Source organism: Drosophila teissieri, chromosome 2R, assembly GCF_016746235.2.
Source record: "Drosophila teissieri strain GT53w chromosome 2R, Prin_Dtei_1.1, whole genome shotgun sequence".
NCBI classification, from domain to species: domain Eukaryota; kingdom Metazoa; phylum Arthropoda; class Insecta; order Diptera; family Drosophilidae; genus Drosophila; species Drosophila teissieri.
Window position 1 is genome coordinate 8,814,427 of NC_053030.1, and position 27,136 is coordinate 8,841,562.

General features: G+C 48.3%; 4 protein-coding genes across 6 annotated transcripts; 2 read left to right on the forward strand and 2 right to left on the reverse strand.

Moving 5' to 3' along the window:
- The first annotated feature begins 2,397 nt into the window (after positions 1-2,397).
- Positions 2,398-16,271, forward strand: LOC122613851 (protocadherin-like wing polarity protein stan). Of its 3 annotated transcripts, XM_043788260.1 has the most exons (6): positions 2,398-3,919; positions 4,011-11,334; positions 11,431-13,299; positions 14,168-14,174; positions 14,705-14,769; positions 15,661-16,271. In XM_043788260.1, the coding sequence occupies exons 1-6, from the start codon at positions 2,398-2,400 to the stop codon at positions 15,692-15,694; spliced, it is 10,821 nt and encodes a 3,606-aa protein (XP_043644195.1). In that variant the 3' UTR covers positions 15,695-16,271. The 3 variants fall into 3 exon arrangements, with proteins under 3 accessions (XP_043644195.1, XP_043644196.1, XP_043644197.1); XM_043788261.1 differs by lacking the exons at positions 14,168-14,174; positions 14,705-14,769; XM_043788262.1 differs by lacking the exons at positions 14,168-14,174; positions 14,705-14,769; positions 15,661-16,271 and adding an exon at positions 13,861-13,891.
- Positions 16,272-17,162: 891 nt separating this feature from the next.
- Positions 17,163-25,148, reverse strand: LOC122615121 (ras-related protein Rab-3). Its single transcript, XM_043790018.1, has 6 exons — positions 24,791-25,148; positions 24,387-24,584; positions 20,646-20,890; positions 20,122-20,240; positions 19,892-20,063; positions 17,163-19,826 (listed from the first exon to the last, which is right to left on the reverse strand). The coding sequence occupies exons 3-6, from the start codon at positions 20,868-20,870 to the stop codon at positions 19,680-19,682; spliced, it is 663 nt and encodes a 220-aa protein (XP_043645953.1). The 5' UTR covers positions 20,871-20,890; positions 24,387-24,584; positions 24,791-25,148; the 3' UTR covers positions 17,163-19,679.
- On the forward strand, positions 21,053-23,047 carry LOC122615119. The gene is given in 1 exon segment (XM_043790016.1): positions 21,053-23,047. A coding segment is annotated over 1 exon segment (1,575 nt). The 5' UTR covers positions 21,053-21,265; the 3' UTR covers positions 22,841-23,047.
- A 378-nt stretch (positions 25,149-25,526) lies between the features above and the next one.
- On the reverse strand, positions 25,527-26,927 carry LOC122615120 (D-aspartate oxidase). The gene is made up of 4 exons (XM_043790017.1): positions 26,599-26,927; positions 26,410-26,533; positions 26,184-26,329; positions 25,527-26,126 (listed from the first exon to the last, which is right to left on the reverse strand). The coding sequence occupies exons 1-4, from the start codon at positions 26,784-26,786 to the stop codon at positions 25,577-25,579; spliced, it is 1,008 nt and encodes a 335-aa protein (XP_043645952.1). The 5' UTR covers positions 26,787-26,927; the 3' UTR covers positions 25,527-25,576.
- Positions 26,928-27,136: the final 209 nt, after the last annotated feature.

The window sequence follows — 27,136 nt, forward strand, 5'->3', positions numbered from 1 at the left end:
GACGATATTCGTTTCACGTGGGAAATATTTGCCTGGCTTCAGCCCACCCAAAAACTCGACATTACCCCAATCGAAGCCCCACATATGGTACACATTTATATGTATATATGTAGCGCCATAACTTTGAATTACGATTTGTCGACGGGGGTGGCGATAAAACAAAATGGCAACTTGAATTGCCAGCCGACAGAGTGACGCATTCTTAATTAGCTACCGAACTTCGGAATTGCAGCGCCTGCAATCGCCAAAAATATTAATTAGTTGGGAAAACTATGCAGAATGCACCTGCCGTTTCGGTTTTGCCTTTCGTTTTCCAATTGTTTCAGGCCAGGCAACGTGTGAAAATTTAATAATTTCATGTTTGCTGCCAGCGCGCCTGTTTCAAGCTTGACGAACCATGAAAAGCGTCTGCCCCCAGCCCACTGCGCCCAGGTGGAAAATGTGGAAAAGTGAAATGCGAGGTGTAGCTATGGGTATGGGTGTGCCAGTGTGTGCTCGCAGCCGCCCGGAAAAACAATAACAATAATAATGTCTGCCTGGGTCTGGCACACGTCTACGTCGAACGCGGCCAAGCTGAAATTTTAATTAAACATTTTAACACTGCAATTAACACGGCGACAGCGCCTCACACGCAACTGCAGTCTAGGGTATTTCTCCGAAAAAACACAAAAAAGAAACACAGGACTCCAGACTAGGCAAGAGTTGTGACTCCTTGAGAATGCGAGTTCACACTCCATATGTCCTGTAAGCAGTCCTCTAACCTGCTTCATTCCCAAATGGGAAACACATTTGTATAATGGTCGTCTTGAATAAGGATGATTTTTACTGAAAGTACTGTAACTTGTATGAAACTAAACAATTAAATAAAATATCTTTAAAATACCAAACCAATTCGCAGGGACAGACAGGAATTGTTAAAACAAATTTACGATTATATTTATTGCTTCAATATTGAGAAAGCGATCTAGAAGTTAAAAACTTGTTTACAACCTTCACTGTTTGTCTATTTTATGTAAACCGAATGAACAGAACAATATTTTTCTGTTTCTTCATAGCCCCAAACCCCATTTGATCTGTTTTAGATTTGTATTAGATGAGACTTAAACATATGTCAGTCCAGTTGATACTCATCCACAGGACTCTGTTGTCCTGTGCAGAGCATGTGTGCGCAGTGTCCCCCACTGCGTATACGCAATTCCGGACAGGACCAGCAATGGGGATTTTCGCTCGATGTGTCCTTCATGGGGCGAACGTGCGAATTATCTGCACCGAAATGAGCAACGCAATGAACAAACAGTTTAGTTGCAACTTGAATGCCAAATGGAATTCGACACTACTGCGGACCTTCGACCCCCTTTCTGGTGTTTGGCACCTGGACGGTCTAAGCCCTGTGGGCTGGGCCAAATCGTAATTTCAGTATGGTGTGAGCCAGTTCGTACGTGTCTACAGTTAATTAACGTACCCGAAACGCTGGCCAAATGGCCATTAGAGGGACATCAAATCGAATTTCATTAAATTTTCAACTCCAGCGACCAAATGACCAGCGGGTAACGGTCATCCGAGCTTTGGACAGTGTCACATTGTGGCATTTTGTTGGCTGCACTTCCACTTCCGCCACTTCCACTGGCGCACACCCTCTGCGACCCTCAACCAACGTCAACCCACATTTCCCGCCAATGTCGCCAGTTTTGCTCGTCGTTTTCTGATTAAGCTGTATACTTCATTTTGCAAAAATGTCAAAGGGGCTGGAAAAAATGGTCTGCCAAACAAAGCGCCAAAGAAAACCAAAAGAGATTAAATTTCACTTTATCTAGCTTCATATTAGCTAGTCTTCGTGGCGGAGGAAAATGAAATTAAAAATGTGGCCCGCTGCTTTGTAGGTTCCTCTAAAATTGGTGAAAGCTTTTCAGGAAGAGTTTTTAATTAAGTCAAAGGCAGCATTAAAACTGCCAAAGCAGAAGCTACTCGTACCTCACACACGAATTTATTTGCACAACACTCTAAAATGAGTATAGTACCACAAGAACAACTTTTTATATGTTAATGCCTTTCAACATGTGCGCGCTAATGACTTTAATTCAAAGTTTAAAAACGTAATTTTTACACATTTTTCCAAGCAAGCAGTCTGAAAAACATGGCCTGCATTTGAGGGAAAACGCAACTCAATTACCTCCGCTAACCTCGCTGACTCCCCAAATTTTCTTGTCCTTTTCAGACAGATGGCCACGCCCGCAGCACCGCCCACCGATGATAATTGAATAGGACCATTAATTGCACTGTGGTTTGTTGGTTCTCGCACCACACCCACACACACGCTCCACACACACACACACACAGACACGCGGGAGAGACTAATACACACACACATCGACCAAAATAGGGCTACGTGGTCGAGTCATGCAAACGAGGGAGTTCCCTCAAAGGCCCCTGGGCCTGCTCCTTGTGCTGCTTGTGGTCCTGCTGCAATCATCGCTCATCAGGAGCTACTTGATTATCGTACACGAGGACACGCCTCCTGGCACCGTCATCTTCAACGCCTCCGTCTACAAACTTGGTTCCGAGCGGCATTACAAGATCAATGCCCACAAGTCCGCCAACTTTGTGCACCATCTGGTCTCGGTGAATCACAAGGATGGCCAGATTCAGCTGAGGAAGGCCCTCAAGTGCGATGGCATCTACTATCCGAATCTGTTCACCTTCTACGTGGACTCCACCTCGAATCGGCTGCGCAGCATAGACTACTACAGTCTGCCTGTGCGGATCTTCGTCTCGGGCCACAGCTGCAATGAGGACAGGAGGATAGAGCAGGAGCTGCATCACCATCACTACGAGGAGGAGGACAACACGGGCTACTCAAAGCGGAGGAGAAGGCGATCCACCCAGGAGATGGTCCAACTGAATGGCAATCAGCTGGAGGAGGTATTCCGGCAGAACAGCACGGAGTTCCGAGCCGGAGATCTCATATTTGGCGACAGTTTCGACAACGAGATGAGGCACAGGATTCTGAGTCGAAAGAGAAGAGCGGTGGGATCGCCGGATCCGCTGCACCTCCAGCCCGCCCTGCATCGCCGCATCTCGGATGCCAAGCAGTGGATCTCGGAGACGTACGCCTCCTATGCCATTCACACCACGGACAAGTGGAACCAGATCTGCCTGAGAAGATCGCAGTTCATCAACAGCCTGAATGCCTTTCTGCCAAGGAGTGTTTGCCAGCACTGCAAGGTTAGTTTTCTGGATGTGAACGACGAGCGATTCGCCATCGAGCACCAGAGCAGGGATCTGGTGGCCAGCAGGGATGTGTGCATCGCAGAGTCCATGTGGAAAGTGAGCATAACCTTCAACATAAGGTGCGATCGACGCGACATCGTGGACTCGGACCATCGCCTGAAGATCGTTTACCACCACCAGGAGTTCAACGATACGGATATCGCTCGAAGGGTTCGGAGGGAGCTCCGCAATCAATCACCCTACTTCGAACAAGCCCTCTATGTGGCCTCCGTGCTCGAGGAGCAACCTGCGGGCTCCGCGGTGACCACAGTGCGGGCCCGAGATCCCGAAGACTCGCCTGTGGTTTATTCCATGGTCTCACTGTTGGACTCCCGCTCGCAGTCGCTGTTTAAGGTGGATTCCAGGACTGGCGTAGTTACCACCTCCGCCAGCTTGGATCGTGAGCTCATGGACGTGCACTACTTCAGGGTGGTGGCCACGGACGATAGCTTCCCACCGCGATCTGGAACGACGACGCTGCAGGTGAACGTCCTGGATTGTAATGACCACAGTCCCACCTTCGAGGCGGAGCAGTTCGAGGCGAGTATCCGTGAAGGAGCCACTGTGGGATCCACGGTGATAACGCTTCGAGCAACCGACCAGGACATTGGCAAGAACGCGGAAATCGAATACGGAATCGAGGCAGTGACTGGTAAGTTATAAAGATTTTTCGGACAAAAAAGATCGTGTCCTTATAAGTTTTATAATTTATACTAATATATTGTATTATTTTTGTTGCGTAGATGGCGCCGGGCTGGCCCAAGACCAGGAAATGCCCATCTTCCGGATCGACTCCCGTTCGGGCGTGATCTCGACGAGGAGCAGTCTGGACCGGGAGACCTCGGATAGCTATCATCTGCTGGTGACCGCAGCGGACTTGGCTTCAGCCCAAAGTGAACGACGAACGGCCACGGCCAGTGTCCAGGTGAAGGTTCTCGATGACAACGACAACTACCCGCAGTTCAGCGAACGCACCTACACAGTCCAAGTGCCGGAGGATCAATGGGGTGGCACGGAGGACAACACCGTGGCACACATCAGGGCAACGGATGCGGATCAAGGGAACAATGCCGCCATTAGATACGCCATAATCGGCGGAAACACTCAGTCACAGTTCTCTATCGACTCGATGTCCGGTGATGTAAGTCTAGTGAAGCCACTTGACTACGAAAGTGTACGCAGCTACAGGCTGGTGATTCGGGCTCAAGATGGAGGTAGTCCCTCCAGGAGTAACACCACCCAGCTCTTGGTTAACGTCATCGATGCGAATGACAATGCGCCGAGGTTTTACACCTCGCAGTTTCAGGAGAGCGTACTCGAGAATGTCCCCGTGGGTTACAACATCATTCGGGTGCAGGCCTACGACTCCGACGAAGGTGCCAATGCAGAGATTACCTACAGCATTTCCGAAAGAGATGACAACTTTCCCCTAGCCGTGGATCCTCGTACTGGTTGGGTGCAAACCATAAAGCCCCTGGATCGTGAGGAGCAGGGTCGCTTTGCCTTCCAGGTGGTGGCTAAGGATGGAGGTGTACCCCCCAAGTCGGCCAGTTCCTCGGTGGTAATCACCGTGCAGGACGTCAACGACAATGATCCAGCCTTCAATCCCAAGTACTACGAGGCAAACGTGGGCGAGGATCAACCGCCAGGCACTCCGGTTACCACAGTCACAGCAACGGATCCGGATGAGGACTCCCGCTTGCACTACGAGATCACAACGGGCAACACCAGGGGACGCTTCGCGATCACCTCTCAGAATGGTCGGGGTCTCATTACCATCGCCCAGTCGCTGGATTACAAGCAGGAAAAGCGCTTCCTGCTCACAGTAGCTGCCACCGACTCCGGAGGACGTTCTGACACGGCCACTGTCCATATTAACATTACGGATGCCAATAACTTCGCTCCCATCTTTGAAAATGCTCCGTATAGCGCTTCGGTGTTTGAAGATGCCCCTGTGGGCACCACGGTCCTAGTGGTTTCCGCCACCGACAGTGATGTGGGAGTGAATGCACAGATCACCTACTCGCTTAATGAAGAGAGTATTAACGGCTTGGGCAGTCCAGATCCATTTTCGATCAACCCGCAGACGGGTGCTATTGTTACTAATGCGCCTCTGGATCGGGAGACCACCAGTGGATACCTGCTCACCGTGACTGCCAAGGACGGGGGTAACCCTTCGCTGAGTGACACTACCGACGTGGAGATTGGAGTGACCGATGTGAACGACAATGCACCTTCTTTTAAGAGCCCACTGTACCAAGCTTCCATTTTGGAGGATGCCCTAGTGGGAACCTCTGTGATCCAGGTGGCAGCCAGTGATCCCGACGTTGGCCTTAATGGGCGCATCAAGTACTTGCTGAGTGACCGCGACATAGAGGACGGATCCTTTGTCATAGATCCCACCTCGGGAACCATTCGCACCAACAAAGGACTGGACAGAGAAAGTGTGGCCGTCTTCCATCTCACCGCAATTGCCGTGGACAAGGGATCACCACCGCTCTCAAGCACCGTGGAAGTGCAGATCCGATTGGAGGATGTTAACGATTCGCCACCGACCTTTGCGTCGGACAAAATTACACTCTATGTGCCGGAGAACTCGCCTGTGGGCTCCGTAGTGGGTGAGATTCATGCCCACGATCCCGATGAGGGCGTCAATGCAGTGGTGCACTATTCCATTATTGGCGGCGATGACTCCAACGCGTTTTCCTTGGTAACTCGACCTGGTTCCGAACGAGCACAACTGCTGACCATGACCGAACTAGACTATGAATCCACTCGAAAGCGATTCGAACTGGTGGTTCGGGCGGCCAGTCCCCCGTTGCGCAACGATGCCCACATCGAGATCCTAGTCACGGATGTGAATGACAATGCTCCAGTGCTGCGGGACTTCCAAGTGATTTTTAACAACTTCCGCGATCATTTTCCCAGTGGAGAGATTGGGCGAATTCCTGCTTTCGATGCCGATGTGAGCGATAAACTACATTACAGGATACTTTCCGGTAATAATGCCAATCTACTGCGCCTCAATAGCAGCTCGGGAGGACTGGTGCTAAGTCCCCAGCTGAACACCAATGTCCCCAAGTTTGCCACAATGGAGGTATCCGTATCGGATGGAATTAACGAAGCCAAGGCGATTATGCAGCTTTCTGTTAGACTGATCACCGAGGACATGCTCTTTAACTCGGTAACGGTGCGACTAAATGAGATGACGGAGGAGGCCTTCCTATCGCCCTTGCTCAACTTTTTCCTGGACGGATTGGCTGCCATTATTCCCTGTCCCAAGGAACACATATTTGTGTTTAGCATCCAGGATGACACGGACGTCAGCTCACGAATTCTGAACGTCAGCTTCTCAGCCCGCCGACCGGATGTGTCCCACGAGGAGTTCTACACGCCGCAGTATCTTCAGGAGAGAGTCTACTTGAATAGAGCCATCCTTGCCCGACTGGCCACCGTGGAGGTTCTTCCCTTCGACGACAATCTCTGCGTGCGAGAACCCTGCCTCAATTTCGAAGAGTGTTTAACTGTCTTGAAGTTTGGAAACGCCTCTGAGTTCATACACAGCGATACAGTCCTCTTCAGACCCATCTATCCAGTTAATACGTTTGCCTGCTCTTGTCCAGAAGGATTTACGGGCAGCAAGGAGCACTATCTGTGTGACACGGAGGTGGATCTCTGCTACTCTGATCCCTGCCAAAATGGAGGAACCTGTGTGAGGCGAGAAGGGGGCTACACTTGTGTATGTCCATCTACGCATACTGGTCAGAACTGCGAAACAGGAGTGGGTCACCTGCGTCCTTGTCCGTCGGAAACCTGTGAGGGAGGGTTGTCCTGCCTCAGCAATTATCCCAGCTCCCAACCTCCTCCCTACACGGCCACCTGTGAGCTGCGAGCCCGTGCCTTTGGACGCAACTCCTTCCTGACATTTGAGAGTCTAAAGCAAAGACATCGATTCAATCTTAAGCTGCGCTTCGCCACCGTCCAGGAGAATGGATTGCTACTCTACAATGGAAGATACAACGAACTGCATGACTTCATTGCCTTGGAGATCCATGAAGGGCACGTGAGCTTCTCCTTTTCTTTGGGCGATCATAGCGAAAGGATTTCCGTGATGCAGGAGGCAAAGGTGTCCGATGGAAAATGGCATCAGGTAGAAGTGGTCTATCTGAACCGAAGTGTCACCTTAGTGCTAGATAATTGTGACACCGCCATTGCTCTCTCCGGACAACTGGGTGATAGATGGAGCTGCGCTAATCGGACTACTCTGAAGTTGGACAAACGCTGTTCGCTGCTCACGGAGACCTGCCATCGCTTCCTGGACCTAACAGGACCCTTACAAGTGGGCGGACTTCCCCGCATCCCAGCCCACTTCCCGGTGACCAATCGCGACTTTGTGGGATGCATCTCTGACCTTCGAATCGATGATCGCTTCGTTGATCTAAACTCATATGTGGCGGATAATGGAACGTTAGCTGGCTGCCCCCAAAAGGCTCCTCTCTGTCAATCCGAACCTTGTTTCAATGGCGGCACCTGTCGCGAAGGCTGGGGAACCTATTCCTGCGAGTGTCCCGAGGGATATGCTGGAAACAGCTGCCAGGACAATATCCCAGCTCCTTGGCGGTTCTCCGGAGATGGCAGTCTCAGCTTCAATCCGCTGCTGCGACCTATCCAGTTGCCATGGACCACCTCCTTCTCGCTGCGAACGCGCCAGAAAGAGGCTTTCCTCCTCCAAATTCAAATAGGACAAAACAGTTCAGCCGCAGTTTGTCTGAGGCAAGGAGTACTCTACTACATTTTTGATGGAGAACCCATGTATTTGGCAGGAGCTTTCCTCTCCGATGGTGAGTGGCACAGAGTGGAAATTCGGTGGCAACAGGGTTCCGAGATACACTTCTCAGTGGACTACGGACAACGCTCTGGATCGGTGCCCATGTCGCAGAAGGTGCAAGGCCTCTATGTGGGCAAGATTGTAATGGGCAGCCCCGACGGCAGTATTGGAGCAGTTCCCGAAGCCTCTCCTTTCGAGGGATGCATTCAAGATGTGCGTATTGGAGCAGGGCAATCGGTTCTCTCGCGTCCAACTATTCGGGAGAATGTGGAAGATGGCTGCGAATCACGTGCTCAGTGTCCGGATCACTGTCCCATTCACTCATCCTGCCAGAGTTCTTGGGATCTGTCTAACTGCGAGTGTGACTCCGGATATGTGGGTGCGGACTGTGCGCCCATATGTACGGTGAGACCCTGTATCTCCGGAGTTTGCAGAGCAAACACAAGTTTGCCTCGAGGTTACGATTGCGAATGCAACAGCAGCTCCCGTCATGGCGATTACTGTGAGAAGGAACTTCAGCAACCGTGTCCTGGCGGTTGGTGGGGCGAACGGGTCTGTGGTCCATGTAGATGCGATCTGGCCCAAGGATACCACCCGGACTGCAACAAAACCACCGGACAATGCTACTGCAAGACAAATCACTACCAACCGCCTAACGAAACAGCCTGCCTTTCCTGCGACTGCTACTCCATCGGCAGCTTTAGTGGCGCCTGCAATCCTCTGACAGGACAGTGCGAGTGTCGGGAGGGCGTTATTGGACGTAGGTGTGACTCCTGCTCAAATCCCTATGCCGAAGTCACCCTCAGTGGATGCGAAGTAGTTTACGATGCCTGTCCCCGATCCTTTGCCGGCGGCGTGTGGTGGCCACGCACTCCTCTGGGAGGAGTTGCCATCGAAGGATGTCCTCCGCCGGCTCGAGGAAAAGGGCAACGCAGCTGCGATGTCCAATCGGGAAGCTGGAATACTCCGGACATGTACAACTGCACTTCGGAGCCATTTGTGGAGCTGCGACGTCAACTGTCTCAATTGGAGAAACTCGAGCTGGAGCTCAACTCCTTTGTGGCCATCAAAATGGCAGAGCAACTGAGAAAAGCTTGCGAGGCGGTGGATAGGAGAGGTGCCAGCAAGGATCAAAAGACATCCGGAAATGGCCGCCCCAACCGGCGTTACAAAATGGAATCATCCTTCCTGCTCAGCAATGGCGGAAATGTCTGGTCACATGAGCTCGAAATGGACTACCTCTCCGATGAACTGAAATTCACCCATGACCGTCTGTATGGCGCTGATCTTCTGGTGACGGAGGGCCTCCTACAGGAGCTGATCAACTATGAACTCATGCAAAGTGGCCTTAACTTGTCGCACAGTCAGGACAAATACTTTATTAAGAATCTGGTGGATGCGGCTAGCGTTATTTTGGACCGAAAATACGAGGCAGAATGGAGAAGGGCCACGGAACTCATTCAAAGGGGACCAGACGATCTGGTTGATGCATTTAACAAGTACCTGGTGGTACTAGCTCGATCTCAACATGACACCTACACTAGTCCCTTCGAGATCGTGCAACCCAATATGGTCCTTGGCTTGGACATCGTCACCACGGAATCCCTGTTCGGTTATGAGCCGGAGCAGCTAAGCGAATACCACCGAACCAAGTACCTCAAGCCGAATGCATTTACCACAGAGAGTGTGGTGCTGCCGGATACCAGTGGATTCCTACAGCACTCGGCCCGTCAGCGACCAGTGATCAGCTTCCCCAAGTACAACAACTACATATTGGATCGTCGTAAGTTTGATCAGCACACCAAGGTACTGGTGCCCCTGGAGATGCTGGGAATTACGCCTCCAGAGAGCGATGAGATTTCACAGAGTGGACGAAGAGGAGGTAGCCATGACCATCGTGCCATCGTGGCGTATGCGCAATACAAGGATGTGGGACAGCTGCTCCCCGATCTGTATGATGAGACCATAACCCGTCGTTGGGGTGTGGATGTAGAGCTGGCCACACCCATTCTCTCACTGCAGATTTTAGTGCCCTCAATGGATAGGGAGCAGGAGACACAACGCCTGGAGATTCCGTCGAGGAAGATCTTCTCCTCGTCATCGCCATCATCATCTTCATCAGGCAGCACGGAACAGCAGTTTGTGGAGGTTTTCGATGTTCCTAAAGCTCCGACGAGCAGTAGTGAGCAACAGATTGAGGATATACGGATAACAGCCCATGAAATTCCGCCACCAGTTTCCTCTGTAGAACAACAGGAGGCTTCAAGTGGTGAAGACGGCGAAGAGAGGGAACCACACATTCGCCTAAATCTTGACGACATTGAGTTCCATGGAAACTCCGGCGAGGAGGTCATTTCTCCAGACTCCCCCGAGATGCTTAATCCAAACTATGAAGGCGTCAGTTCCACTGGAAATGATGACCAGCCAAAGGGTGAAAACGAAGCAGTTTATAGAGATCGTCGATTGGTGAAGAGGCAGGTAGAGATCACATATCCTTCAGAGCAAATGCAGCAATCAGAACAGGTGGTGTATAGATCCTTGGGCTCGCCTCATTTGGCACAACCCATAAAGCTGCAAATGTGGCTGGATGTGGACTCAGCTCGTTTTGGACCCCGCTCGAACCCACAATGCGTCCGCTGGAACTCCTTTACCAATCAGTGGACCAGATTGGGCTGTCAGACAGAGATTCCCGACTTCGATGGAGACTTTAATCCCGCGGCACAGGCAGCGATCCTTGTGAACTGCAGCTGCACCCACATTTCCAGCTATGCTGTCATTGTGGATGTAATTGATCCAGAGGACATCCCGGAACCTTCGCTCCTTGTCCAGATCACCTCGTACTCCGCCTTCCTGGTGTCACTTCCCCTGCTGCTGGGAGTGCTCTTAGCCTTGGCCCTCCTACGTGGACAGCAGACCAACTCTAACACCATTCACCAGAACATTGTGCTTTGTGTCTTCTGCGCGGAGCTCCTCTTCTTCGTGGGAATGCAATCGCGCCGGCAGCTCCTGGAAAGCGAGTTTCCCTGCAAGCTGACGGCCATCTGCCTGCACTACTTCTGGTTGGCTGCCTTCGCCTGGACAACCGTGGACTGCGTCCATCTATACAGGATGCTCACCGAAATGCGGGACATCAACCACGGACCCATGGGCTTCTACTTCGCCATGGGATACGGTGCTCCAGCCATCGTGGTCGGATTATCCGTGGGAGTTCGTGCTCATGAGTACGGAAACAGTTTATTGTGAGTACCCATTAATGGAAACCTTTCTTATATTATTTATGAATCATAAACTACAAAAACTAGAAAAATATTAATTGAACTTCCTCTCTTCTGCAGCTGTTGGTTGTCTGTCTACGAGCCCGTTGTGTGGTGGTTGGTGGGTCCCATTGCGGGCATGTCCGTGGTGAACCTGCTCATCCTCTTCGTCTCCGTCAAGGCTGCCTTTACCCTTAAGGATCACGTGCTTGGATTCGGAAATTTGCGAACGCTTCTCTGGTTGTCGGTGGTATCGCTCCCGTTGATGGGAGTCATGTGGGTCCTAGCGGTGCTTGCCGCTTCGGAGCACTCTCAGTTGCTGAGCCTGCTGCTCTCCGGCGTGGTGCTCCTCCACGCGCTTTTCTGCCTCATTGGATACTGCATCATCAACAAACGGGTGCGCGAGAACCTCCAACGCACCTGTCTGCGATGCATGGGTCGCAAGGTGCCGCTTTTGGATTCCTCCATGGTGGTCAGCAATAGCTCCCACAACGTGAATGCAGCGGCGAGGCCTAGCAACTTCCTGACAGGTGGATATGATACCACCACCAGGCGAAACATAGGCATTAGCGCAAGCAGCACTACGTCGAGAAGTACGGCCAAAACGAGCTCGAGTCCGTACAGCGATGGACAGCTGAGGCAGACCTCCACGTCCACCTCGAACTACAATTCAGCCAGCGATGCTCCGAGTTTCCTGAGGGGATTTGAATCTTCTACTACAGGAAGGAGTAGAGGTGGGGACGAGAAACCATCCCGACGCCAGAGGAAGGACTCGGACTCTGGCTCCGAAACGGATGGAAGATCCCTCGAACTAGCCAGCAGTCACTCCAGCGATGATGATGAATCCCGAACTGCCAGATCTTCGGGTACACATCGCAGCACGGCCGTGAGTTCGACGCCGGCCTATTTACCCAACATCACGGAGCACGTGCAGGCCACCACTCCGCCGGAACTGAATGTGGTGCAGAGTCCGCAGCTCTTCCCGAGCGTAAACAAGCCCGTCTACGCTCCGCGCTGGTCCAGTCAGCTGCCGGATGCGTACTTGCAATCACCTCCGAACATCGGACGGTGGTCCCAGGACACTGGATCTGATAACGAACACGTTCACGGGCAGGCCAAGATGACCATCTCGCCGAATCCCCTGCCCAATCCCGATCTCACGGACACCAGTTACCTGCAGCAGCACCACAACAAAATCAATATGCCTCCCTCGATCCTGGAAAATATCCGAGATGCTCGGGAGGGCTATGAGGACAGCCTGTACGGAAGACGGGGAGAGTATCCCGACAAGTATGGCTCCTACAAGCCACCCAGTCACTATGGCAGCGAAAAGGACTATCCCGGCGGAGGCAGTGGCTCCCAGACGATTGGTCATATGAGGAGTTTCCACCCGGATGCGGCGTACTTGAGTGACAACATATACGACAAGCAGCGAACGCTCGGAAGTGGCTACTTGGGCGCCAAGTCGGAGTCGCCTTACCTGTCCAAAGATCGCATAACACCCGATATCTATGGATCCCGGGATGGTCATTACAGCCTCAAGAGACAGCCTGCCTATGCAACGGACTCCCTGCACTCGGTTCACTCGCTCCTAAAGAACGATTACCACCAGCAGCAGCAGCAACAGCAGCAGCAGCAGCAGCATCACCATTTGCAGGACAGACTGTCCGAGGGATCGGATAAGAATGGATACCACTTTCCCTACACCGCCGAGGAGGACCACCTGCCCGCCAGGAAGCTGAGCCACACCCAGCCGCCTTCGCTCCACGGATCCCAGCTGATGCAGCCACCTGGAGTGGGCCTGGTCAACGATGTGAACAACCCGGGCTTGATGGGAAGGCACACCCTGAATGGGGGATCCCGACACAGTTCCAGAGCCTCCTCGCCGCCCTCCAGCATGGTGGCTCCCATGCAGCCGCTGGGGCCACTGACCAGCATCACGGATACCGAGTAAGTTACGCAGAATGTCTGCAGCAAGATTGCCCAACCCAGTGGCACGGTGTGTCACAGAAGTCTCTGGAGATCGGTTTCGGTACCCACTTTCCAGGCACCATTTCTGTGACATGCCTGCTCTTGTGGGGTTCGGTTTAGGTTTTCGTTTTGGTTTTGGTTTCAGTTTTGTTGTGGTCCTGATGACCAGTTAATGCTTCTTGTGCTCCTTGTGCAGCCCATCCTGTCTCCTGATTTGAGTTTTCTGTTGGCCTAGATGATTAGTTTTGGTTGAGGAGTTCCCGTTCGTTCTCCGTTTTTGAATCCAGCAATTAATCTGTGGTTCTTTGTTTCTGATTCTCTTTTCTTTATGTCATTCGAATCAACAACTACAATGACATAAACCCTTTTGTGCCATTCGACTTTTCCCACAACAATGAAAACTGAAAACAATGCAAATCAATATGGTACAAACACCACACACACACACTCACTGCACGCTTACACACACTCGCACATACACACCCGTACCCACATATCATATACATCGTTCTATACGTATACATGTCCATATCCTTTCAGCTGGTCCTGGGAACGTTTGAAGCAAATCTAATTTGACTATCTTTCACTTCTATTCTCTCCAATATCGTGCTTTCGCTCTCTCTCTTTCTGTTTTTGCTCTTTGAAAATAAACCCAAACACACACATACGCATACCGCAAACACACATAATCGACAAACTAAAAAAAATGCAAACTGAAATTCGACGTAATGCAAAATGCTATGGCGGCTCGTGTTCCATTCATCCAAACCCAACAAACCCGACCAAATCAAACAACATCAACAACAACCACACAACTACAATTCAACTACTACTACTACAACAACAGCTCAGAGGTAAACCACAAGTAAAATGCATTTTCAAATCGCACATCGCACATCTCATTTCCCATTTTCCACTTTTCCATCATCGTCTTCGTTTAAATTTGCGTTCATCTTTCGTAGCTAGGGTGTGCATTAAATGATTCGATCTCATTCGCTTCAATTCGATTCGATGCGTTTCGAGCTCTTTAAGTATTCAAAAGTGCACCCGTTTTAATTTAATTTGACCATTTTAAATTGAATGTAAATATTAAATATTGATTTTGTATCATTTGGCTCTCGCAGCCATTGAATGTTTCTTTGTTCATTAGTTTGATTAATCCAATCAGTGGAATCTCACACTTTCTAATTTGTAAACCGAATGCTCGAATTTCGTGCTGCATTTAATTGGAACGTGTAATATCGAATTTACGCATTCACGACAATTATTAATTCCCATCTAACAACTGTATACATCAATCCATCATGCCCGCCCTCACTCCCCCTCACTCCCCACTCACCCGCTACAGAAACAGACCTTATATACAACCTCAACATCTCCACAGTTCGACATTATTTGGCTGCATCGCAGGCAACAGAGGCAACAGTATCCCTGGTCGCTAACCATATGGTATAATGAGTAAAAAGGACATGTGTCCCATCTTAGTTAGCCCCTCAGTTAGTCTTAGTTGACTTGAAGCCGTCCCCCAAAAGCTATTCAATACTTGCAGACTGACCAAGTGAACTGGCAAGATTATTGAACACCAACCCAAATCAGAATACCCTTTAGTTAGTTTAAATCCTTAAATAGCAATATTTATGAAACGGAAGATGGTGATAATTAAGATCCTACTACTTCTCGGCAATCTTTATCCGAATATGGCTACCAAAATGCTACTTTCATAAATTAATCTACTACTACATTTTAAAAGCACTTAAATAGTTTTTATTTGGTTGTTTTCATATAAAGGGCGCTTCATAAATTGAAATTCGCAATCTGAAATTATGTTTCTTGGCCCCTAATTATGAACGCCACATCTAAATTAAATGGAAACACAATAGACCCACCAACTATGGCGCCCAATAAAGTTAGTGATTTACCGAAAAACAACCAGAATCCTTTAACACTCAAATAGCTTGGCAAGTTAATTGGATTCTGGCCAAATAAACTTAACCACATTTAAACAACCCACACAAACACAAGTACCTCCAATACTAACGCACCCACACGAGTTCACACGTGGAATTATGTTTATTTTTTCACTTTGATAATTCAGTTGCATAAATTATGTTTGCGCTTGAACCCAACCATACAATAAACACGTATCCGCATGCAATTTATGAGACTCTGTGGCATGCCACAAATTGAAACTTATCAAAGTTCTGCACGTCGTAGAGAGCACGTAAATTAGTGTAGCGTAGATGCAAATATAGAAATATAGTTGGATATATATATTATATATACGTACTGCACAATAAGCCGATTTCAGACTCACTAATGGCAAATTTCTGTCGCAAACAGGCGGAATATTGATGACGACGAGACCACAGTGTGACGACTGTCCCAGCAGCAACAGCAGCAGCCACAATTGAAGCTGCAACAAAGGCAGCAGCAGCAACTGCAGCAGCACATGCAACAACTGCTGCAGCAACGCACCAAGCAACAGAAGCAAAAGCAAACGCAATACTTTGCCACCATTAGACGCAAGCCGCAGTACAGGATTCACACGGAGGACTGAGGTCCTTCTTGCCAATCGATCGTAGCATACTTTCGGGAGCACCTGCCGCCATAGCCATGCATAGCTGTGGCATAGGAGCACGCCCGTCATTATAATTGAAACTTTGTACATACACGCACCCACTTAATTTTACGTAAACCCAGCTTAGTATACCCCCATTTGGGCACAGCTATTTATACGATTCCCTAGCATTTACATAGTTTAAAGCGCCAGCTGCATTTCGTTTGGAATTGCATAACTCGTATGCACACAGACACAGAATTACTCAGCTTTAGCCTCGTGTATGTATTATAAATTACACTATATAATTATGTATTAAAACAAGAGTCAGACTGATTTTATGCATTTTACGTTCTGCTATTATATTTAAGCCCCACACAAACATTTAGCCAGCGAGCTCATGCATTTAGGTCCAATTACCATACCATTACCATTACCATTTTTGACGCCCCAGATCCGATTTGGGTTCGGAACGAGGGGCGGAATAGGGTTCTCAGTGCGACTTAGTTTGAGAACGTTTGTGTGCCTCGAGCTTTTTATGCCAAATTAGTTGAAGTCGAAGGGGAACTTGTAAATGAAAAATAATCTGCGAAAAGTTTGCAATTCATTTGCCTAGCATCCGCACATGTTGCCATTTAGTTTGGGAGTTAGTTTTAACTGATAGCATCTACTATCCGCACGAACGTTGCGAATGTACAATAAAACCCACTATACGCAAGCAAGTAATTAAATTCAGGACAGCGCACGTATATATGCGAAATATAGGACCCACACGCGCAGCATTGACATATCCTGCAAAGTATACTCGATACATATATCTGTCTATAATATCCGAGTCCTGGCCAAAGGAAGCTCGCTCAACCGTTTGATCCCCGACTCAGCAATAGCCGCTCACGCCCCTGAAAACAGTGTACAATTTATAAATAATTCATAAGCCGTACTTACTGTACTCGAACTCCACTCAACTGCCACTCATTGTGGCGTCTACGTAAGCTATGGATTGCGCTTGAATGTGGCACACAATATTTGATATTTATGTGAATTGACTTATTTAATTGTAAATTATACAAGTATATCAATATGAATAAAATGTGTAAAATATATGGAGAAAAACTAAGCATGTTTTTAACTTTCTGATGGTTGTGAAGCACTTACAGACCATTAGGTAAGTATGAAAATAAATAGGTCCTACTGTACAGTAAGCACTGTACTTAAAAAGGTAATATAAGGATATATAAGTTTTAGATATCCCTTTCCGCCCGTAATATAAACAGAACGCCGTCCATTGTTTTACCATACACCTTTTGCATATATTTTATTATGGGAATACAATAAGTTCAATACCATTATGTGTATATTATGTATATATGTGTGTATCTGTATATCTATGTTAGTATCCTCATAAGTACGGGTATGCAGATGTGTGTTAGTGTTTAAAAACCATCGTTGAATAATATATTGAATTATTTTATTTTGACGTTCTTGTATACATTGCCTAGTTGGGTTATTCTCTTGCAATTCAAATGGAATTCAAATAATGCCATTTTGTTGGAGTTGGAATTGTTTTCATAGGGTTTACAAATATTTGGTTTAGCTGAGTACACAATGCAATAATCAATATGCTAAGTATTGGTTCAAATGACAACAATGTAGCGCAAAAATGTTTGCGTTATGCCTATGCACGAATTCATCAACAATTGTTTCTCGGGTACGTTTGTTTGTATTATTTGCTTTGATTTTACTCCGGTCTACATTTAGTTTTATCATCAGCTTAGTTTGGTTTAGTTTAATTTGGTTGGATTATTTAGTTGGGGCTTGACTAAAAGCGAAATCCACGCACGAATATAAGGACAAATTCTCGAACGAGTGGTTATGCACGTTGTATGATTAATTATTTTACAAAACAGTTCGAATGCCAAAAGGACCAAGACTGGCTTAAGGCATTTTCGTATAGAATCATCTCCATTTTTCCATTTTCCCTCCTCTATTCCATTCCAGCTCCATTCCAGCTCCATTCCCCTCTTCTCCTCTCGGGCACTAAGCAACTCGTTGTGCTGTTGTTGTGTAGATTTTCCTGGCATTTTCGTGGGTGCGGACTCGGTTTTCCGTTTCGTTTTGTCTTCTTTTTGGGTATTTATAATACAGCGATATGCCTTTAATTTAATCGTAATTTAAGTGAAACTCTGCTTGTACACATATTTAACATTAACGAGCATTGGCAAATATATATGTATTTATATATATTCAGTTACATATTCAGATTCAGCAGTGTTATCCCCCCAAGTCAAAGTCCTTGTCCCGCCTACAATCTTCGTTCAAATTTAGTCTCGGCAGCGGTTTGTTGTGTCATTAAAGCGGCAACAAAGGAAAGCCTTGTACAGTATACAGTATACATGTGGTATATAGAATACAGGTAGAAAAGTGGGTGGTGTGTGCATATAAAACGGGGGTGTTTGGGACTCGGATTTCGGGACTAGGATTGTTGGTTGGGCTGGCAAATTAAATGCACCGATCTCTCAGCTGGCTCGGTGGGTTGAAGTAACTCGCAATCCGGATTCAGTTCGCAACAGTCTCGTAGGGGAAAGTAAAAAGTGGGCGGTTGGGGGTGGGTGCTGGGTGCTGGAAAATCAACTTGGGTGACCTGACCTCGAGGGGGAGGGGATCGCAGTGGTGCTCCTGATCTCCTGCGGGTTATTGTCACTCTGGCCCTCGGAAGGTGTTCGTTAGGGAATGCGGGCAACAAAAACTGCTAGTACCTCTACATATGTAGCTGTGGGTCTGGCTGGGACTCTATGCGATACATGTATATTTGATGTATATATTTCATTTATCATTTGCAACACATTAAAACTTTCCATTTGACTACATAAATACATACGTACATAATAATAATAATCATAATATTTAATAATAGCGGCTTACCACTCGGCCGCTTTGTTTGTGATCTCTAGAATGTTCCAAGCCGGGGATTTTTGCTTTAACTACATCCGTTTCCGGTATGTGTGTGTGTCTGTGTGTGTGTATAGTGCTCTTGCGTGTGTGTGTATCCATACATATACATGGGTATGTGTGTGTGTGTGTGGGTGGAGGGGCGTACTATATATGTAGTTAGTTATTTTTTCGATTTCACCGATTCGCTAGCTTTGTGCGTTTCGTCAAGCATCTCAAACTGTACAGTTTAGCCAGCGTATATACATGTGGATGTGGAGAACGGTTCGAAGTACTCGTGCTGACTGACCTCCTGACCTTCTGACCCCCTTGTGGTGGGGTCGCTAATCAAATGACTTAAATCAGCACTCGGGGTGCATGCTTAATTAGTGCCGAATTACCGTCAAATCGGACTTTCGATAAATTCTTTGCTCTTTTTCTGAATCTCGATCTCGCAATTCGAATAAACTCAACTTAATACAGACACTCAACAAATGTTCCATCGCTGCGGCCAGCCAATTAAATTACAGGTTATAAAATACCAATTACAAATTACAAGATACAATTCAAATATCGGATTAATTAACATTTGACATTTACACTGAGGCGAGCTTACGCAACGGATATACATACACATATCAATACAAACACAGGACCACGCCCCCACAGAAAGGGGAAGGCGCGCCTATATCATCATTATCTCTTCATCGGCATTCGAACCGTCATCGTCGGCTTACTGATTAGCTTCATTGATTAGCCCCGTTCACTGCTGACTAATTAGCTAGTTTCCAAATTCTGTTGTCTATGGTTGTTACGAATATGGTTGTTGCGGTGCTGCAGGATCCACCCGTCCTCCAATCCGTCCATCGAACCTCTAACAGTTGCAGTTGGCATTAGGCGTGCCCTGCGGCTGATCCGTCAACCTCTGGCCCTTCTGGCCACCGCCCACTAACGTCGGGTCCGCGTCCAGGCTCTCGGACATCTTGTCGCAGATGATGTCCACCAGGCGCTCGAAAACAGCCTGAAAATGAGGTAGTTCAGTCGGAGATATAGGGTTTGCGGGTTTGCGGAAGGATTCCTACTCACCTTGACGTTGACGTTCTCCTTCGCGGACGTCTCGAAGAACTCAACACCCAACTGGTCGGCCAACTGGCGACCACGTTCGAAGCTGATCACCCGCTGGTCCTCCATGTCGCACTTGTTGCCCACCAGGATCACCTGGGCATTGTCCCACGAATACGTTTTGATCTGTGTCACCCTTTGGAGTAATAAATATATATTAAGGGGATTCAGTTTAAAGGAATATATTCACTCACCAATCCTGAACGGAGTTAAAACTGTCCTCGTTAGTGACGTCGTACATCAGGATGAAACCCATCGCTCCACGGTAGTAGGCTGTGGTGATGGTGCGGTACCGCTCCTGTCCAGCAGTGTCCTGTAAAAGCGATAAAATTACGATTTTAGAAATCTTTTAGATATTAGATAAGACCTAATGAACGAATCGCGAACATAGATTAACGACTTAAACCACAAGCCCCTACCATTTTCTACTCGTTGATTATATTAAATTGATGAATGGCTGAAGACACGACTGGCATCGCACAGCAAGGACTCTCGAGAGGACGCTCACCTGCGCTCTCGACCGTAGCGATGGCCAATCAATAAATCAATGTCTCAGCTTTCCGGTTTAATGCTCTTCTCCGGACGATTCATTCGCCCCCACAAAACTAATCGAGGTCAAACAAGTTCTACACATCCCAAGTGCCCATAAAAGTGGACAGCTCATGCTGCACATGCGACCCGAATATAAAACCTAGAACATACTTCAATATATACTCACCCAGATCTGCAGTTTCACGCGCTTGTCGTGCCGAAACACGGTCTTCACCTTAAAGTCGATGCCCACCGTGGAGACGAAGGCGGATGTGAAGCTATCGTCGGCGTAGCGGAAGAGGAAGCTGGTCTTGCCCACGCTGGAGTTGCCAATGATGAGCAGCTTGAACATGTAGTCAAAGTTCTGGTCGGCGGCATCCTTCTGCCACTTGGGGTCTCCGCCACTCGCCATTTTGTCTGTGTAGAGTGGAGCTGCAAGGAGTGGATCGAAACAGGGATTATATTAGGTATGTATTAGGAATAGGCTTTGGGAACTTCTACAATAGCAACTATGTATAGAATAAACTAAATTATAATAATAGGAGATTATCAAAGTAGCAGGCTAAACTAGGCTGTCACCTTGTCTATAAGACAGCAGAACCTATCAGAACTCAGTCACATAAACACATCCGCAAACGGAACAGTCATAGACCTACGAGCCGAAAAGCTTCGTAAAATAACTTTGATATCTAAAAGGAGTTCAGCGTTTTGTATTCGAGTTTTTTGTTTGGACATTACTGCGTTTGCAGATTTCTTTTAGCCCACAACTGGCACTCTAGATGCAAGTCCGGATCTACCAAAGGCAACATGTTTGACACCGCATTGGGAACAGTCTTGAGCCTGATGATGCAGTTCATCTTCCTGATATTCTATCAGATCCTGGCACAAGTGGTCCAGCATCCATTGATAACCACTGGACTATGCCTGCTGGGAGCTTTTGCCTACCACGCCGATCAGGAATCACTTAAAGAGATATATCAGCGCGTACCCGTTCTGATTAGGATTCCACTTCGATTTTGGAACAAATCGAGCTCAAGATATCCTGCTTCAGGATATGGGTACGACATGAATCATGGTCCGCATACCTGGTTACCAAGTTCTCTAGAGGAATCAAACTGCTTCCAGAGCCCAGTCAACATCGATGAAACGCAAATTCAACGCTTGGCCATAAGGGAGCTGCTGAACTGGAACCACTACGATGATCTGCCTGCCAGCATCACGCTGGAGAATACGGGTCGGACACTTATCCTCCGGGCCCAGTTCCACGGTAATGCACCAACTATAAGTGGAGCTGATCTCTTGGCCAGCTACACGTTTTTGGAGCTGCGCTTCCACTGGGGGTGGTGCAACAGCGAGGGATCGGAGCATACGATCAACCACCGAAAGTTCCCGCTTGAGATGCAGGTGATGCACAAAACGGGATCGGGTGTTCCCAGGACGTGCACTAGTAGCTATGATCTCCTGATGATCGGGTACGTTTTTGACTTGTCCGCCCACAATCCGTACCTGGATCCCCTGGTGCAGAATTTGCGATTGGTTCAGAAGCCTTGATCGCGTGTGCAGATTCCTCCATTTCCCATATCCTACTTGATGTATCCCTTTCGATCCGGGTTCTACTCCTACGGCGGTTCGCTGACCCATCCGCCCTGCTACCAGGGCACCGAATGGTTCATCTTTCCCGAGTCCCTGGCTATTAGCGACTTTCAGCTGCGTCACTTTCGCCTGCTCCTCGGTCCGGACGGGATTTCGCCCATCGCCCGAAACAGCCGACCAGTCCAAAACATGGGAAATCGGGTCGTAAGCATGAACTGCTTCTGCCCGTATGACGCCGCCCAGTTGTCCAGAATGCATGTGGAGCTTTGCCAGCAACAAGCTCAAGAGGAGCACGAGGAGGACCGTATCGAACAGGAGCAGCAATTGGAACTGGAGCGCGAATTGGAGCGGCAGAGGGAACGGGAACTGAAAGTTCAGCAAGAGCGGGCAAGCGAGGCGGCGGCCATCGCTGCCTCCGAGGACGAGGGCCAGCTGGTGGAGACCATTGATACCACGACCATAATAACTAGCAGCAGCAACACCAGCATATGCATGACCACGCTTTTGCGCAAGGATTCGCCCAGGGAACTGGAACAGCCACCTCAGATGCCCATGATGGCTCCCAATCAGGGTTCATTTTGCAATCCCGGCATTGTGATTTTCAGCGGCAGCAATGAATCCAAGTCCAAGTGCGGCATCCATCAGGGTACACCAGAGGAGCTCATGATCCATAACAGGGGCATTGGAGTGGGAATGAACTTGGGTGGACAGAACGGCTGCAAGGCTGATGCCTTTTGCAGCGTGGGCGATGGCGTCAACATCGGGGTACGGATGGAGATGGTTGAGTAGCAGATATGCCAGTACCAACCATTATGTCCTCCATAGACACTCCATTTGTGGTCCATGCTGCACGAAGAACCGGTGGGGCTAGATGGAGTACACGGAACACCGGTCAAGGCCGACTGGGGGCCAACTGCTGCTCTCTGTGTGCCCGGAAGCGATTGAATCGCGTGCGCGTGGATTAAACAAGTTGCGTTTATATTTTCTGAAGCATAACCCCCCAGTCCCTTTGACTTTTAACCCTTGGAGTGGGCGGGTGGCGTTGGCTTTGGCTTTGGCGGCCTGGCTAGGGAAAGCACCCACTCACTTATCCCTGTCACGTCTCTGGGAGAACTGAAGGGGAATTGCCAGCTGGACGGCGGAGTGGGCTGGTGCGGCCTTGAAAACTTTCAGCCTTGGCTTGGCCAAGTGACAACAGTCTCGGCTTACAGTTTGCCATTCGTGATGGTTGCTTGCCTGCTTTCCATATGCAAGGAAGGCGGCGACATTGTGTCGATAATTTGTGTATATAGCCAACTCCTGGTTCCGCTTCCGCTCCCGCTCATCCTCATTTTCCCCCCAGAATCAGAAGTTGCGCAGCGGCAAAATGCTGTCAGATTGCTGATGAACGACTTGGTGTAGAAGGACCGAGTGCGCGCGTCATCGTCAAGGATTTTGCTGGCAAAAGGACAGGCTTCGCTCCTGTCAAGCCTCTTCAGCCCCAGAAATATCCTGGAGGGGCCCAAACCCAAACCCAAACCCAGACGCCAGAAGATGGGCCGCAATAAGGGGGCTTCAACGGCAGACGGCCCTTATCACAGGCGCTGTGTGGAAATGTTTTTATCTGCTCGACTGCGTGTAATTATCGATTTTTCTGTTGTTTTCCCCCTGCGTGGGGGTGGCTGCTCTTCCCCTGCCCCCATTTCCCACCCCTTACTGCTCTTTCATGTTTCAAATTTCCAATGATTCGGCAGCTGTTCAGCGGTCGGCAGCTGCGGGCTCGTTTACTTATTGATAAGAAACCCAATATTGGCCACAACGTGAACTCAATCCTGCCCTAATGGTTGCAATTGGAAAAGTTTCAGAGGCAAAAACCAAGGCTAAATGCGAATTTCCATTCAATGTTTGTTGTCAGAGGTAAATGTTAAGAATGTGCCCTTCTAGGCATGAATGCTCAGTTATTTCAGGTGATTTTGACCAAAACTATCAACTTTTCTAAATATTGTAAGTATATTACTTTGCCAAATTCGTATGTATGTATACCCCATATCTACTGTCAACAAGATAATAACACGCAGCTCGCAGATATCAGAAATGTTTTGAATTACGATGAAAGTAATAATAAATAGCTTACAGAAGATTTGTAATAATGCCAAAATAAAATAAGTTTACAAGGACTGAATTAATTATGAATAATAAAATCCAACCAACGGCCATATTATTTGACAATATGGAACTGATACTGCTAGGTTTTTGAGGTGAAAACTCAGGTATTTTGGCTTTCAGCTGGAATTACACTCCCATTCCCCCACTTTGGTTCCTCATGGCGTATACTTAATGTGTCACATAAACTTACTCTGTCTTGAGGTTGTTGCGGTTGCTGTAGTCTCTGCTGCAGATAATGCAGTTGCTGCTATTTCAGATGCTGTTTATGGCGTTGCTGCTGCTGCAGATCCTGAAGAATATCCTGCTGTTTTCGATGTGTGGGTGAGAGAGAGGTACGCCGTGTTGTTGCTCGCACATACACACAAATCGATAATGGCAGCTCCTTTCGCTGAAGGGAGAAGGAAAAGGACTCGACTCAGCCTTGGCACTGGACTGACATACGCCGCGGTTCCGCGTCGATTGATTCGTCGACTTGTTTACGGTTACCCAATCAACTATTCACACGCCCGCGACCCACTCGGCTGGCCAGGATTGAGCTGACTCCGGCTGCAGTGGCTCAATTATTCAGCAAATGCAACGCACCAACTGTTCTACCTTTTTGCCTCGACACGTCGACACCAAAGGACACACAATTTTCAATTTTTCTTTCGCTCTCAGGCGGCGAATTGACTGCTGCGGCGAAAACGAGCCAGTTTTGTATACGTTTTCATAATTCAACTGTTTCAACCTGGCTGACTGCCTAACTGACTGACTGGATGACTGGCTGCTGCCCACACAGTTTCCCTGCTGCTTTTCCTGCTGCTGAAAATCGATGGGTCTCCGTGCCTGGGTGTCCGTGTGTGGGCGTAGCTTTCGCGGCGATTTCGCGCGAGCTTTCCATTCATGCGCCGGACATGCGCACTCCACTTTCCGGAGCCTTTTGGAGCACTGGCCCAGGGGTTCGTTTGAATTTAATCGTGGGCGCCAACTACATTTACTTTGTTACATCTTAATCTGGCCCAGAAACTATGTCTAACGAATTCATGATAACATGCCACTAGAAACTGTCGAATTGGTTTAAGCAAAAGGGATTATGTTTAATTACAATTATCCGTATTATTTTCTTATATTCTATTAACGAAGACTGGGTTCACACATTGATTATTATATTGATTAAATAATCATATTACTTATGAATTTTACTCATGCTCCCATCCTTGTTAATAGAACACTGGAAAATAAAACAGATAATCCTTTGGCAAACCTTTAGAACTGGCCCATATCGAAACCTTGAAAGCTTTAATTAGTTTATGGCACCATAAAAAAAAGAAATTAAATCGGGGTTCAAAGATTCTGCGTATAAAGAGTTTAATGATCGACAATTAACAACGATTTTACCACCTACAGTTTACTGTTTCCCGCTAGCAGATCGCGTACCAATCGAACAGCGTACTTCGCCGTTCCAGGAGCCGTGGTCACCCCGTAGCCGCCGTGGCCGTAGTTGTGGACAACCTTCAGCCGCCTGCCTTCCGGATTCGTGATCAGCTCTGGCTCCACCCGCACCACGGAGCGGTGTGGACGCAGACCAACACATTCCCGCACGATCTCCGCCTTCCGGAGACTGGGCAGCAAATCGTAGCACCGCTCTCGGATGGCCATGCTATCGTATTTGCACCACTCGGTGTTGTAGCTGTCGAACTGGCGACATCCTCCCAAGGTGACAGTCTCGAATCCGGGCAGCACGTAGGTGTCGTAATCCCCGTAGAAAGCTGTCTTTACCCAGGGAGCACGCACCTTCAGCACTTGACCCCGGATTGGAACCAGGTGCTGGTCGCCGCACAACTCCTTGGCTCCCATTCCGGTGCAGTTAAGAAGCACGTCAAAGTTCTGCGGCACATCGAAAAAGCTATTCACATGCTGACGGACAACCTCTCCTCCGTTCTCCAGGAATCTACAGACATTTTAAATTTAAGATTATTTTGTTTCGTATCAGAAACAAACTACTTACTTTTTGGTGGCGTAGGGCAGGAAGAGCCGGCTCTCCGTAAGGCAGGTGGTGAAGAAGGATCCGTACTTCCACCCGCCGTGGCAAAGCTTCAGTTCCTCCTCCGCGGCCCTTCGGTAGACGGGCAGTAGTTTCTCGATAAAGTGGTTCTAAGGCAGCCAATACAAAATGAATCGAATTAAGCCGATGAAGATAAGAATCACTGATTGTCGACTGCCCGGCAACGTACCCGTACGATGGAGGGGGACGTGCGGGAGTATATATAGCCGGATAATTGGCACACGCCCGCCAGAGGAGCCTCCTTGGAGCGACGCAGCTCATCCCAGTAGTTGAAGGCATCGGTCATCCACTGTCTACGACGAAAAAACACCATTAGATGCACTACAGCTATGGGGTCCAATCTCAAACAGCTGCTCACTGCGTAATTTCCTGGGTGGGGCCCATGAAGCTGGTTCCAGGCCGGAAAATGCCAGCCGCCACATAGCTGACGGTGTCCTCGTTGAAGCGATCCGCAATCACGGAAACCCGTGCCGTGGGAAACTCCTTCTGGAGTTCCAGGGCGGTCGTAAGACCGATAATACCGCTGCCCAAGACTCCGAAATGCATTCTGGATCCGCTTTGCGTTGATTACCCAATGGAAGTCAATTTCGTACTGAGAGTGGGCACCTGCAGCACGATTTTAAAGGTACTTGCGAAGCTACGCTGCTCCTTATCAGCTCTTATCAAATCCGCTCTCCATCGCGCCTCCACAGATGAGATAAAATTTAGTGCTCTCTATTGAAAGTGCAATAAACCATATTTTTCATTGTTTTTCTTAAAGATTGACTACAGTGTTGAACACTTAAAATGAACTTCAAAAAAATATCTAAAAAAATGTATATCATTTATTTAACATGAAATACACCATTTGTAAAGCTATTAAATGCAATACAACCAATTATCAAAAAACACGTTTT

What these genes read in the sequence shown, in the direction of transcription:
- LOC122615121 (XM_043790018.1), bottom strand. Translation starts at nt 20,870, where the DNA reads ATGGCGAGTGGCGGAGACCCCAAGTGGCAGAAGGATGCCGCCGACCAG. An exon ending in GCGTGAAACTGCAGATCTGG is followed by an intron (nt 20,241 to 20,645) that starts GTGAGTATATAT and finishes TCGCTTTTACAG; the next exon opens with GACACTGCTGGACAGGAGCG. An exon ending in TTTAACTCCGTTCAGGATTG is followed by an intron (nt 20,064 to 20,121) that starts GTGAGTGAATAT and finishes ATTACTCCAAAG; the next exon opens with GGTGACACAGATCAAAACGT.
- LOC122613851 (XM_043788260.1), top strand. Translation starts at nt 2,398, where the DNA reads ATGCAAACGAGGGAGTTCCCTCAAAGGCCCCTGGGCCTGCTCCTTGTG. An exon ending in GAGTACGGAAACAGTTTATT is followed by an intron (nt 11,335 to 11,430) that starts GTGAGTACCCAT and finishes TCTCTTCTGCAG; the next exon opens with CTGTTGGTTGTCTGTCTACG. An exon ending in CCCTGGTCGCTAACCATATG is followed by an intron (nt 14,770 to 15,660) that starts GTATAATGAGTA and finishes TGTCGCAAACAG; the next exon opens with GCGGAATATTGATGACGACG.
- LOC122615120 (XM_043790017.1), bottom strand. Translation starts at nt 26,786, where the DNA reads ATGCATTTCGGAGTCTTGGGCAGCGGTATTATCGGTCTTACGACCGCC. An exon ending in CCCACCCAGGAAATTACGCA is followed by an intron (nt 26,534 to 26,598) that starts GTGAGCAGCTGT and finishes TTTTCGTCGTAG; the next exon opens with ACAGTGGATGACCGATGCCT. An exon ending in CTGCCCTACGCCACCAAAAA is followed by an intron (nt 26,127 to 26,183) that starts GTAAGTAGTTTG and finishes AAATGTCTGTAG; the next exon opens with ATTCCTGGAGAACGGAGGAG.